At 28.0% G+C, this 14,592-nt stretch overlaps 2 protein-coding genes across 6 annotated transcripts in view; one reads left to right on the top strand and one right to left on the bottom strand.

Annotated features, from left to right (window-relative positions):
* Positions 1–14,592, bottom strand: part of LOC123269825 (Down syndrome cell adhesion molecule-like protein Dscam2) — a 250,187-nt gene that overhangs the window by 208,504 nt on the left and 27,091 nt on the right. The gene's annotated exons all lie outside the window — the stretch shown is intronic.
* LOC123269830 lies at positions 13,009–14,567 on the top strand. The gene is made up of 4 exons (XM_044735691.1): positions 13,009–13,551; positions 13,670–13,878; positions 14,247–14,333; positions 14,413–14,567. The coding sequence occupies exons 1-4, from the start codon at positions 13,413–13,415 to the stop codon at positions 14,533–14,535; spliced, it is 558 nt and encodes a 185-aa protein (XP_044591626.1). The 5' UTR covers positions 13,009–13,412; the 3' UTR covers positions 14,536–14,567.

Raw genomic sequence — 14,592 nt, 5'->3', positions numbered from 1 at the left:
TAAATAATATGTTCAATATATTTCAATGAATATGTATTGTATATAATTTAAAATAAATTTTTTCCATACTTTTATAGATTTGTTTTTTATTTATTTTAATTGTAGTTGATATATATAAAAAAATATACGAAAATGAGTCCGAAGTTATATAGCTATTGAAAAAATATTTTCTTGCATATTTTATATATTGTTCACTTATTTTTAAAATATTTTTTTTTGCTCTCCTACCCGAAAGTACGCTCTTTCTGGACGCATTTTACTCCAGAAAGAGCAACATTTGTGGCTTGTTTTGGCGCATGCGCGCTATGCATATTTTCTGGCCGGGCAGCACAGAACCTCGCTTTTTTTCATATTTTCGTGGAGCGAGTTTCAACTCTAACAGTCACAACTTCGTCTGTATGTAACATGTCAGCGCATAAACTAACCAGAAAATGTCAAAGAAATAAAAAATAATTTATAACTAGATTATTATTAATGAACTATTTAATAATAACACTACACTTTATGGACTTTACTATATAACACTACAATTTGTGGACTTTATTTGCTTTCTTTTATATTTTGACAGCTAGTCAAGCAATGTTTATAAAATAATAGGTACATGTACTCTACAAGCTTCTAATAATTTAATTTCAATCTTTCTTAGCCGTCGATTACTAATTAAAAATTAATTTTTAATCAACTCAAAAAAAAAAATTCTGTTATTAGATCGAGTTTAAATATTTGTGACAAGTTCTGTGCATTTTATCACTCTTAATTAGAACAGTTGTTAGTAAACTTTAAAATAACTTATTTTGTTTTTTTAATTTATTAATTTTTACTTTTTTTTTTATGTCCACCCCGACCAGCAAAGCCTCGGCTTTGCAAAAGTCGGGCGGCGCCCCCCCTCGCGCCCGGCAAAACCCCTTCCACGAAGTTGCGTACTTTCGGGTGGAGAGCAAGAAAAATACTATACGAGGCTACGCCTCGGCCATCATATCCCGTACGCCAGGAAATCCAACTTTCTGGCCTAGGGTTATAATATACTATTTATATGAATTATTTACATGGAGGTAACTTACTTTATATTTTACTTTATTTTCCTTTAATTAATATTTAATAAAGCGATGGTACCGCAAAATTTAAATTTTTATATACTAAATTTATTTAAAAATTCTATTATTCCAGTTTCCATTTCAGCCAAAAAAAACTAAGAATAAATTCTGTTTACTTCGCTCAAAAGTTTATTTTCCACTCCTTCAGTCCGTCAATCCCAATACCGAACTCTGAAGCTGGAGTTTGATTAAAATAACTTCGCACACCGAGTAATCAAAGTTGAATTGAAAATAAAATAGACTGCATGTGAGGCAAATGTTTCATTTTATTTTGTTGTAGTTGTCTTCATAAAAACCGCTGCTTGCTAGAGCTCACAATAAAATTAATCTCTAAAACTGTATATTCATTGATTTTTTCGTACTCAACGGTCCAATTAATTTATTAAGGTGCTTTTTATCATTAAGTTACTTTAAAAAATTTTTTGAAACTTTTAATCAGAAAAATTTATTTTTTATAAATTAATAAGATTCGAAAATTAAAAAATAAAATGTTAATTGATTAAATAGTTGATGATACAAAAAAGATTTATTTTGGTAATTAATTAAAAATGAAAAAACTGGTTAATTATAAAAAGGATTGAAACCCTTTTATAATAAACTACGGGTTCTGGAAAGTTGGTAACGTACAGCATTGTTTCCACTTTTCATTGTTCACTTTCATACTTTTTTCTTTATTATTTTACTCTATATTCTTTTTAACTGGATACTTTAAAAACTCAACACGGGGTATCGCCCATCGCACGGCTCAAAGTTTTAAGCGGCTTAAAAGTATGCGGAAAACTGAAAAACGCGCCAAGAGATTTGAGACCGTCAGCAAAGTGTTTTTTTCGAGTGAGCCTATTGGTCCAGAGAATAATAATTATATTATAATGTTATACAATTGTGTTAATCTCAAGCTATGTAAATAAATTCATTTTTTCGTTATTTTGCTCTAATTAGTTAATTTTCCACTCAACTGATCTGATTTAATAACAGAAACTATCATATTAATTACTTATTATAAAATTATACAAAGTTTTCTGTAAATGATACTAGGGTTACATGTCGTAAGTAAATGTTTGACTGAAGTATTTTTTAAAACAAAAAATAAACAATTGAAAATTATCTCTGTGTTTGACGTAATGAGGTAACTCGTATTGTTCAAATATAGAGTGAACAGAGCACTAAAGCAAATAAATAGCGCATTTGTCTATGGATTACTGACGGTTTATTTACTGAGTAAAGAAACCAGTGTACTACGCAATCACTGCAGTACTTTTTGGGGAAAGACTTATTTGTCTGTTGGAAGAATTTTATTCTCTGTGATGAGAAAATTTTGAGATTAATAATTTTTAATTTATCAAATTACTAATATATTTAGTATTATAGGTATCATAAGTATTATATGGGTGATTCTCTGTAAGGACGTCTTAAATCTGTACAAAATTGTCCGACCAAATTAGTTTTGATTTTATTAGAAAAAAAATTAACAAGAGCTACAAAACTATCAGCTTAATTATAATAAATAAACAGCCGAATTAATTTTTACCTTTTCGATATTTGTGTATCTTTTGCTATATAACATGACAGGGGACTGATTGCCAGGGGACTGATTTTTTTTATCAAATTGAGAAAAATCAAGCAAACTATTTCAATGCATTCAACTTTTTAAGTTCTCAATGAATGTTTACATTAATTAGAATAATATTAAGACTTATGGATCCAATTTTATAAATAAATTATAAATAAAAATAGCTGCCAGGGGACTGAGTTTTGAAGTGGCCCAGACACATATTTCCAGCACAAATGGTGCTTTGACACTAAACGAAATGGCCATAAAGTGCTAACAGCCCTATGGTTATTAACTCAAGGCTAGTTAGATCCTCATAAGCCTTACAAAAGGTAAAATAACACGCTGGATTTTTTTTTGGCTTTGAACTTCTGGCAGGGGACTGATCTTAAAATGCCTGGGACAAACTTTGGTTTAATGAATTTAATGAAACAAATTAATTTCCGGTACTTTTTATTGAAGAAGATTGTTAGTTAACTAATTAAGTTTATAAACATTATGGACCAAATTATATATTATTGACGAATAACTTAAAATTTAATCTTAAAGTTTTAATTTTGGGAATGGGACAACCCAGGGGACTACTGACATTTCGGTGGTTTATGAATTTATAGCAAAAAAACCAAAATTGATTTGATTCTAGTTTTCAATGCTCCAAATAGAAATGTTTTTTTACTTTCGTAATAAATTTTTTTTAGTAACAAAATAACAATTTTTCTGATAAAAAAATGCCTGGGACAGCAAATAACATCCACTGATGTTGTTTTTTAATTTCTTATATTCAAATTTCCTATTAATATAATTTTTATTAATAATTATTATTAATGTAACAATTAAGAAAGTCATTAAACTATTAAATTTGATATAATTTTATAAAAGAACTTCTAAAAATTTTAGAAAATTTTGTAACTTCAAATATAATTGAATATTACAACAAAACATTTTTTCAAAAGTGAACCTTTCAAGGAATTTTTTTGTCTGTGATCAAAACCAAAAAAGTAAATAAAAAAAGAAAAAAAAATAACAAAGCTTGAAGTAAATAAAAATTGTTTGATCTATAAAGTGCGACAAGTTTTCCAATCTCAAAATGTTCCCTCACATTTTAATACATTTTTTATTATTTTTTATTTGTATTCATGCCATACACCGAACTCATTTCTTACAAATGTATTTTTAAGAAAATGCTCGATGTCAAGCTTAATGAGGTATTGTACTGTCGGTTATTATACATCATTGAGGACGACACTAAGATGCGGAAAAGGAAACAGAACATAACATTATTATAGCACTACATTATCATAGGTACTTTTGTTAAATTAATCGATGATTGTATACATCCTCAACAAATATGACATCAACTAAAGTGATAATTAAAAAGCGGATTAATATTGTTCAAATGTTGAAGATAGAACTATTATAATAATGGATTTGTCAAGTAAAAAATTATTTTAAAAGGTTTTATCTCAAACTCGCACAAAAATAATCTTGCTATCGTAAAAGCATCATTTTCACCGAACGGAGAAAAATTTATCGCTTTAGAAAAGTACTTTGTAATAAAACTCTAAGCGGTCCTTTTTCCAGTCGTTCAACTCGGAGAACATAAACGTACTGAAATCTTTCACAATTGTCGATTCCCTAACAATTTAAATCCAAAACCCGAGTAATTAAAAGCGCGTATTTTTTTTCTTTACTTTTTTTTTCTCATGGAACAGTATTGAAAATTTTTTGTTGTTTGAAAAGTTTATAATATACTGCTATTTAAGTGATTTTTATTTGATTAAATTTCTCTTTGCTCGTGAAAAAATTTTCCGATTCACTGATAGAAGGATTTGTTTATAGTTAAAAACATTTGTTAATATTTAACAAATCATTTATTAGAGACCACTTTTTAGTCCTTAATAAATATTTCTTAGTATTTAAAAAGATTTATTAATCTATACTAATATTATAAAGAGGAAAGATTTGTTTGTTTGTTTGTTTGTTTGTTTGTTTGTTTGCATCGAATAGGCTCCGAAACTACTGAACCGATTTGAAAAATTCTTTCACTGTTGCGAAGCTACACTATCCCCGAGTGACATAGGCTATATTACATCATAATTAATGTTGAAATTTTTATTAAATACGCGTGCAAAGCCGGGGCGGACTGCTAGTATTTAATAAATGAATATCAGATTTATTAAATACAAACAAATCATTTTAAATACTAAGAAATATGTGTTTAATACTAAAAAGTGGTCTCTAATAAATGATTTGTTAATTATTAAAAAATATTTTTTGTTACAAATAAATCCTTCTATCAGTGTATGTCCACATATAATAATTATTGACATGTCCTGCGTTTAAATATGGCCTGATTTGAGAATCAGGCTTGATAGGCCCGTATGTAATTTTTAAAGAAAATTTAGTTTTGAAAATCTCCGACAGAGGGCGGATAATCGTTAAATCGTTTCCTTGTTAGAGAATTAAGTTATAAGATAAAAATAATTTTTTTACTCTCCTAAAGAGCTTATATGATGTTGATTTTTAAAATTTAATCAACTATTAAACCAATTTTTGTTAAGTAAGATATAGTTATTGTTATTGATATACAAATTTATATAAAAATTGCAACAAAGTATTAACTTCCCGCTAAGAAAATTGAAAATTTAAAAAAATCGGGAAGTTATTGGTTTTACCCCGTTTTTCGAAAATCGAGTTTTCATCGGATCTCGATGATTCGAGGTCCTAGGAAGCTTTCCTGACTATTTTCACGATGATGTCCGTACGTCTGTATGTGTGTGTGTGTGTGTGTGTGTGTGTGTGTGTGTGTGTGTGTAAACCTCTCGTAACTTTTGAACGGCTTGACCGATTTCATCGCGGTTGGTGTCATTCGAAAGGGCTTTGCCAAACTTAGATTTTCTGTAAGTTGGAACCGTTTCGGACCAGTAGATTTCGAAAAATTGAAAAAAATGTGAAAAAAAAGTAACAAAAAAAGTTGTTTTTTTTTTATTTTTTTTTAAATATCTCCGAATTGGCTGAACCGATCAACTTCAAAAACTAATCAGCTCTTAACCTTGAAATCCCGCATCGATCGCCACATTGAACGTCAGAATCGGTTGATGCGTTCGTGAGATATCGTTGTCGAAAAAAATCGAAAAAAGTGTTTTTTTGTAATAACTCCGAAATTTTTTATCAGATCAATTTTCTGTTCAAAAATATTTATAGAACTCAAAAAACCACATCGATCGCCGCCTATCACGTGAAAATCGGTTGATTTATTAAAAAGTTACAGCAGTTTGACAATTAGAAAAATCGTGTTTCATCGAATTTTGATAAGACTTTCGAGCTCGAAGAGCTCAAAAGCATAGCAAAGCTATCTCTTTGAGCTCGGAGAGCTCAAAATAACACATAAATTGTATTTTTGAGCTCAAAGAGCTCGAAAACGTCATAAGTGCAATTTTAAGCGCCTAGGTATGGAATTAGCGGGAAGTTGCAGGGATGGCCTTCAGGGTCGACCGTTTTTCTAATTTTTTTTTTTTTTGTTCTCGTACATGGATTGATATAGCATGTATGACCAAATCAGGCCACACCTAGTTATGTCAGAAAATATTTACCTGGGAATATAAATTTGTTTTACGTTAAAAACATAAACGACTATGAAAAATTTCCAACCATAATTTCTATGTTTAAAACATAAGTTCGTTGAACTTAGTTATTTTATTTATCTACAAAATATCGATAATATTAATTGAAAGTTGAAATGACTCATTAGTAAGAATTACGATTTTCAGAGCATCATTAAAGCTTCATCAATAAAATCCATTTAAATTTAAGACGAATAAAATTCAATGAACATATGTTCATAAAAAACAAATAAGTACACTGATAGAATGATTTGTTTATAGTTAAAAATATTTGTTTATATTTAACAAATCATTTATTAGAGACCACTTTTTAGTCCTTAACAAATATTTCTTAGTATTTAAAAAGATTTATTAATATTTAATAAATGAATATCTGATTTATTAAATACAAACAAATCATTTTAAATACTAAGAAATATTTGTTTGATACTAAAAAATGGTCTCTAATAAATGATTTGTTAACTATTAACAAATATTTTTTTAATACAAATAAATCCTTCTATCAGTGTAATAAAAAGTCTAAAAAAAAGTTTTTTTTTTCCGAACAAGTTTATTATTTGATAGTCGATTTCCTGTCAAACTTACTATGTCCACTCCAGTTTTAGTTGACTTTTCCGAGTTTCTCTCACACCTACGTCCATTATTTTCTTTCTTTCTTTCTTCCTTTCTTTATATTTTTCACTCTTGTCGCTAAGACACTTTTTTGTTTACAAAAATTACCCGTTGTTCAGGTCTTTCATAAAACACGGCAAAATATCAGTCTTACTTTTTATTCAACTCAGTGTTTTACATTCACAATGTAGAATGCAATGTTTATAATCTATCACCACCCTCAGCAAGCTCCACCTGGCACTTTTAAAATTAGTGCATGTCTGTCTTAACTCGAGGCTGTGCCAGCGATAAAGAATCTAAGTCAAGAAAGAGGGTTGATAAAACCTATCCTCTATCCCTCTTGCCCTCATCTATCTGTACCCACTATATCTGTATACACACACTTATAGTTTTCTATATCCCCTGGATCTGCGAGTAAAAAGTGGAGTGCTCAAGGAGACGGTCGAATACCGCATCGAACTTTTAGAGAGTCTTATCTTCGCCACATTTTTTTCTGACTCTCAAATAAATTTATTTTTTATTATTCTTACTGTTGATTAAGAGATAAAAAAAAAAAAAGATTTCACGGTAAATTTTTGTGAAATTTACGGTAAAAATTGACATTAATTTTTTTTTAATAATAATTTTAAATTGCTGGCAGAGTAGACGATGTAAATTAATAATTATATAAAATATCTGGAACAAATTAAACATTCTCTTTCATTTATAGAATATAAATTTATTCACCAATAGAATATAATGCAATCAGTTTGTTCAATTTATAAAATAAACGAATTTATAAATTGACAAGTCTATAAATTATTATGCATGAATACATTAAATTTATATTCTGAATAAATGCTTTATAGAAATGAACTTTCAACGTTCTATTTTTAAATGTATACTGTTGAAATAAATTAGCAACTTTTATTAAATATAACAGTCAAAAAAACTTGAATAAAATATCACAGGATTAAAAATAATAAAATTTTTTTTGTTTTCAAAATACCCTCACGGGTTTGAAAATGCCGTAAAGATTTTGTATTTATACGATACAATTTAGAATATTTACAGCAATACAATAGAAAAATTACGGTATATTAACAGCATTTAAACCGTAAATGTACCGCATGTTTACTGTATATCTGCGGTACTATTGCAGCAAAAAACCGGAAAAGAAGATCCCTACTTTCTATTACCGGGAAAATACCAAATATATGCTGCTTTACTACTATTTCCAATAGCTTAAAATTTTTTTTTATAATATTATAAATTATCATGAATAATTTTTAAGAGGTTGATAAATTAATTTCTCTATTATTATTATTATTTTTTTTTTAAGCCCAGACCGGGATTCGAAACCGGATCGTTTAGTTACGCGCCGAAGGCTCTACCAGTTGAGCTATCAGAGACACTATCCGTAGCTATTTACTCAGTCACCTAATAAGACTCACCGAGAATAAACACAACCATCCATCTTACGGTAGAAAGCATTATATTTTTAATTATATCAGTATAAATGTGGCAAAATTACAGTATATATTTGGTTTTTTTACCGTAGAAATACGATTTTATTATTGGAAAATTATAGTAATATTATAGTTAATACATAGATTTTTTACAGTAAAAGGTCTAGAGTTTTATGGTAATTTTATCGTATTATTTCTGAACTTTGCAGCAAAAGTACGGTAGAAATGCTGTATAACTATAGTAAAAAAACTGGCCAAAATGACCACAGAAATACCGTATTATTTCAGAATTATAACGGTAAATTTATGGTAAATGCATTAATACCGAAAATTTACGATATTTTAAAAACCGTGAGGGTAACTTTTGTCGTTTCAAAAATAATATTTTTAAAATATAAAGATTACATTTTCATGATGATAAATTAAATTCTTTAAAGTATAGTGAAATATTATGTAATTTTTCACTTAACTTAAATTGAAAAAAAAGAAAGAAAAAGACTAATTTTCTCACTTGTCTCAATTTAAAAGTAATGGGAATAATTTTTTTATTTTAAAAGAAAAAAAGAAATCCACTTAGAAGCGTCGGAAAAAGTAACAAATAGTCTTCCGAAATTCCTTGGTTTCCAATTCTCTTTTTGACCCTTTATTAGATGAAATAAATTACAAGCATACAACATTCGAACGGATACTGCCAGTCAGGATTGCTTTATATCTTTTCTTCTTTAAAACGATTGAGATCATAAGGAAAGCATCAATTTAACGTTCGCAGAAAAATCTGATCGTAAAATAATGCAAAAGCTATATTTATGTTTGAACGTAATTCAGAATTTTCGACATAAATTTCTTCTTTCATTCTCAATAAAAATTATATTATTTTTAGTGTTTTTAACTAAAAAACTAAAATTGTTAAAGTGGAAAGAATTTTATTTCATTTTTTTTTTTTAACGATAAAAGACCGACCGAACTGCGAAATGTTTCCATCAAAAGCGAGGAAGAATAAGAAATAAGTGAACTATAAAAGCAGAAGATTCGAGAGTAAAGGACATAAAAGAGGATTGATCTATGTGCTGAGAACTTTTCGCGGTTTTAGGCGTCATTTATTGGAGATTGAATTTCGTATATTGTCCGCTTTTCAAGGAATTTCATTAAAATTATTACTCAAATATTGAAGCTACTGAGAGGAAGTATAACAAAGATATTAAGTTTTTTTTTCTCGATTGCTCTTTTTTTCATACATTTATCCATAAAATCTTTCGTCTGTGTAAGAAAATTTACATATCAGTGACCACGCATGTATCAACAGGTAATCATAGAAATTATTCTTATTATTTTTAGTGCTTTTAAGATATTTGATAGAAGATAATCGCTTCGAATGTGACTCACCATTTTTAATACCTCATTTACATTAATTATAAATATCCGCCATTCATTATGCTCTAAGGAATCAATTAAAATGTTACTATGTTACTTGAAAAATAAATGGTATTTGTGGAAAATTTTTGTGTGACAATTATTATTGCCCCAATGAGAATTTAAATTAATTTTTTCTGTGACATAAGGCCATTAATTAGTTATAAAAAAATTTATGTTTTTAACTTCCCGCTAAGAAAATCTCAGATTTTCAAAAATCGGGAAGTTATTGGTTTTACCCCGTTTTACAAAAATCGAGTTTTCATCAGATCTCGACGTTTGAGGGTCACAGGAAGCTTCCCTGACTATCCCCGTGAGGGTGTCACTATGTCTGTATGTGTGTGTGTGTGTGTGTGTGTGTGTGTGTGTGTGTGTGTGTGTGTGTGTGTGTGTGTGTGTGTGTGTGTGTGTGTATGTAAGTATGTAAACCTCTCATAACTATTGAATGGCTCCACCAATTCGATCGCGGTTGGCGCCATTCGAAAGGGCTTGTCCAAACTTAGATTTTGGATTGATTCGGACCGATAGATTTCGAAAAATCTAAAAAAAACTGAAAAAAAAATTTTTTTTAAAAGTGGTTTTTTTGGAATAACTTTTGAACGGCTTCATCGATCAACTCCAAACACTAATCAGCTCTTAACCTTGAAAAACCACGTCGATCGCCGTTAATCCGGTCAAAATCGGTTAATTCGTTCGAGAGATATCGTGCAGGAAAGAAAACCCACAAAAGTGTTTTTTCGGAATTACTCCGAAATTTCTAGTTTGATCAATATAAACTTAAAATTTTTTCATAAGGCTTAAAAAACTACGTTGAATGCCGCCAACCGCGTAAAAATCGATTCATTCATTCAAAAGTTATTGCGGTTTGAAAACTTAAAAAATAGTGTTTTCTCAACCTTCTATCAAACTTTTGACCTTGAAAAGCTCAAAAGCATAGAAAAGTTATCTTTTTGAGCTCGAAGAGCTTAAAACAACATATAAATTGTATTTTTGAGCTCGAAGAGCTCAAAAACGTCGTAAATGCAATTTTAAGCGCCCAGGTATGGAATTAGCGGGAAGTTGCAGGGATGGCCTTCAGGGTCAACCGTTTTCCTAATTTTTTTTATACTAAGAACTACCCAGTTTTTTGGTTCGATATCCATAAGAAATTTTATAACATACATTATTATTTTACATACAAATTTGTAGCTTCAACTCGAACAGATAAGCTCATAAAATCGAGAATATTTTTTTTCACTCTACACTATTTATTGGTTATTAAAAATCTTATAAAAATGTAAAAGCCTTTTTTTATTAAAAAACATAACAACGCTCTTTACTAGTGTTGGCAAAAAATTTTATTACGTCTTAAAGTCGTTATCTTGTGCAACCACTTTGCGACGAATTTAATAAAATTTAGATGATATTTTTGTAATACTTTTTTCACAGTAATAATAAAAGAAAAAAATAACTTTATTTTTTAAGATAAGTCATATCGAATGAAATTTTAAAATTGTACAATTTAGTTTCTATCAAGAGGTATTCTTATAATTCATTATTTAATAGTTATGGAGTTCAAAAAATATAGAGTGAAAATATCAATAATATCCATAACAAGCCTTCATATAAAAATACATAAAATTACATTACGACTGTCTAATTAGCAATTGGTCTAACTCCATATTTTTTAGAGGGTCATTTTTTAACATTTTGATGTAGCAATAGTCCAATTATAAATTATTTGAATGATTCAAACCAAAATATTATACCTTTGTTAGATATTAATGATATTCAATGGTTTTAAAGTGATAATAAATTTTAAACTAATTGTTTTTTTCCATACAAATGGAAGATTCTTTAAAATGGAGTTAGACAATTTGCTAATTAGAAAGTCGATTAGAATCAAAAATGTATAGGTACAATATGTATAAATATTTGAAAGACTTGAACTTTCAAGTGGATTTACGATAGATGGACAATCTTTTGAGGAGTGTTGATATGAAAAGAAAATACATTATAAATAAGGCTTACGAATGAAACTCCACTCAGCGAAAAAGAGTGTATGTATGGTATGAAAAAATTTAAGTGCTCGTAGACGGTACATGTCCACGAATATATGAATGAAAATATAAAGCCACTTGGTTTGTCAAAAGGGCTGAATAATTTGCACAACAAATACTAAATATTTGTGGGTATGTATTTCTGAGAATTCTCAACTAATGGTAGATAATAATATACTTACACAATTTTAAGATAAAATATTGTGAAAAAATTTTAAATAATTTAAAAATACATTCCTTTTATTCGAAAAAAGTATTCTTTACAATCATTTATTTATTTATTTATTCATTTATTGCACAAGAACGCCGATCGGCAGTGTACATTAGTTTTAACAATCAATTATTTTAAGTGATACTTGAATATAAATATAAATAGTGAGAATGAGGCCAAAAATGAAAGTAAAAATAAAAATAAAAAACCAAGTAAGACAGAATGGAATATGTGAAGTACAATTGCCAAGAATAATTTAAGAAAATACATAGTATTTTAGAGGGTATACATAGTATATTATACTATACATAGTATAGAGGGTCAGTCGTTATCTATCACGTGAACAGCCTGTGGCAAATATTAGAGCTATAAAGGCTAAATGATAATTTAAAACGATTGATTAAGTGGTAATTAGAAGATACTACATTGTGAATTTATTGTATATTTTACATTGGAAAAAATTTAATTATGTCGAAAAATTTTTGTTAGTTGAAGAGCAATTGATTGACTAATTTAAAATAAAAATAAACTCAAACCACAATACTGAAAAATAATGGAAATGATTTTGGACGAAAAAATGATTACTTTGTCGAAAATTCAGAAACATTTCACAAAAGCTATTAACTTTAAAGTCGTCAGTAATTAGAAAAACATCGTTGTGTGGGAATTAGCTAAGATATCAACGACATTTCTAAGAAAACAATTAGCCCAATTAACTTGAAAGTATCATCTCTAAAATTAAATTATTTTGCTGTTTCAAAATACGCTTCGGTTGTAGTAAAATTTTTGAGTAAAAATTTTTTTGTAAGTTGACAAATAAAATAATAAATAAAATTGACATTAGTGTTTAAAAAGCGAAAATTAGAAATATTTTTATAAACTCAAGAATGAATTATTTTAGTTCCAACAATCTTGAAATAGGATAAAATATTATTTATTTTACTATAATTGTTTATAAGTTTTATTTTATGAATCATTTAGGAAGGAAGATATATACTTGTGCATACTATATATAAACTTTATAGATAGTTATCTAGTGAACTGGAAATATACCGATCATAAAGTCATTGTTAAATGTAAAAAATCTATTAAACTTAATGACATCATGACTTTAGATAATACGACACTCGCTACAATTAACAGAAATAAAGTTTATAGTGATATAAATTATCAAGGTGTGAACTAAAGCATTTACAAGTTGTTATTTTTTATAAGTATTAAAGCTACCAAATTCAATCACGTCGAAAAATTTTTATATTTAGTTTACTAATTAGTTATTATTCATTGATATTCTATTAAAAAAATGTGAGAACGTTCAAAGTTTATTTAAAAAGTGATTTATTTTGCTGATTTGCAATGAAAGTTTGAATCATAAAATTCATGTGTTTTTTCTAATGAAAGTTGTTTTTTGAATTAAGTTACAAAAATGATTAGAATAATTATTATATCCTCAGTCATTATTCTGATAATGACATTCAAAAGTGCAAATGGAGCCTCACGAAATATTGATGACCTATGTGTACAGAATCTTCACCGTGGGTTAGCTATGGATAGTAGTTTATACAGTAAGTAAAAGTGAATATCGAAAAAGTTTTTTGTGTGAAAATATCAAAAATTATCTTTAATGTAATAAAAATTATAAAAGAATAATTTTTTTCATTATTTTCTATCTTATGTAAATAGTTTCGGTGTGTAAAAATGTGGAACTAGAAGGCATACCACGAACTGGAATGCTGTTACCATATATGTTGAATCTAAAAATAAGATCAAGTACCTTTGAAATAAATCTTAATTTGCGAAAGAAACTCTTTGTAGCTGCTTTAAATACTCCTATTGTAAAGGAGTATTTAAATGATAATCAAGAAGTAATTGAACACACAAATATCTCAAAGGTATGTGGACAAAAAAAATCATACACTGAGAAAAAAAATACTTTTATTAAGAAAATTTTCTTGATACAAGAATTCATGTTCTTGAAAATTTTCAAGAATATATATTCTTAGCTCAAGAACTTGTTAAATTGATTGAAATAATTTTTACTTAATTTAAATAAAGCTATTCTCTTTTTTATCTATTAATCAATGATAAATATTAATGCTCTTCTCTTCAGAAATTAATAATTAATAATAATAGAATATTTGATCGTCATCGAATTTCTTGAACCAATAAATTGTTAATTGAGTAAAAGTATTTGTTTTTTCTCAGTGTAAGAGAACAATTTTCCGATATTGATGGGAAAATAATTATAGTTCAATTTCAGATAATAGGAATTCATTCAGTGGCGTATTATTCGGATATAAGAAAAAATGCTGCGATGGTTGGTCTTTACGACAGCGATTTGAGAGTGGTATTTATAAATATTAAGTAATCTAGAGCAAAATAAACGATATTATTCAATTATAATAATGTTGTAATTTAATATCTAGGAAGGCGTTATCGGAAAATACACACTTCGTTTTGTGCCAATTGTTGATCGCTATATATTGTTCGTAGCATCATTCGCTACGGCGCCGATTTGGAATCAGAGTAAGAATGTTCACCCTCCATAAACATTTTCAAAAAGATAATAATAATTTTGAGAATTAGTTATTACCCGCGTTTATTGT

This window comes from Cotesia glomerata, linkage group LG7 (genome assembly GCF_020080835.1).
Source record: "Cotesia glomerata isolate CgM1 linkage group LG7, MPM_Cglom_v2.3, whole genome shotgun sequence".
Lineage (NCBI taxonomy): Eukaryota > Metazoa > Arthropoda > Insecta > Hymenoptera > Braconidae > Cotesia > Cotesia glomerata.
This window is presented reverse-complemented; position numbering and strand designations above follow the sequence as displayed.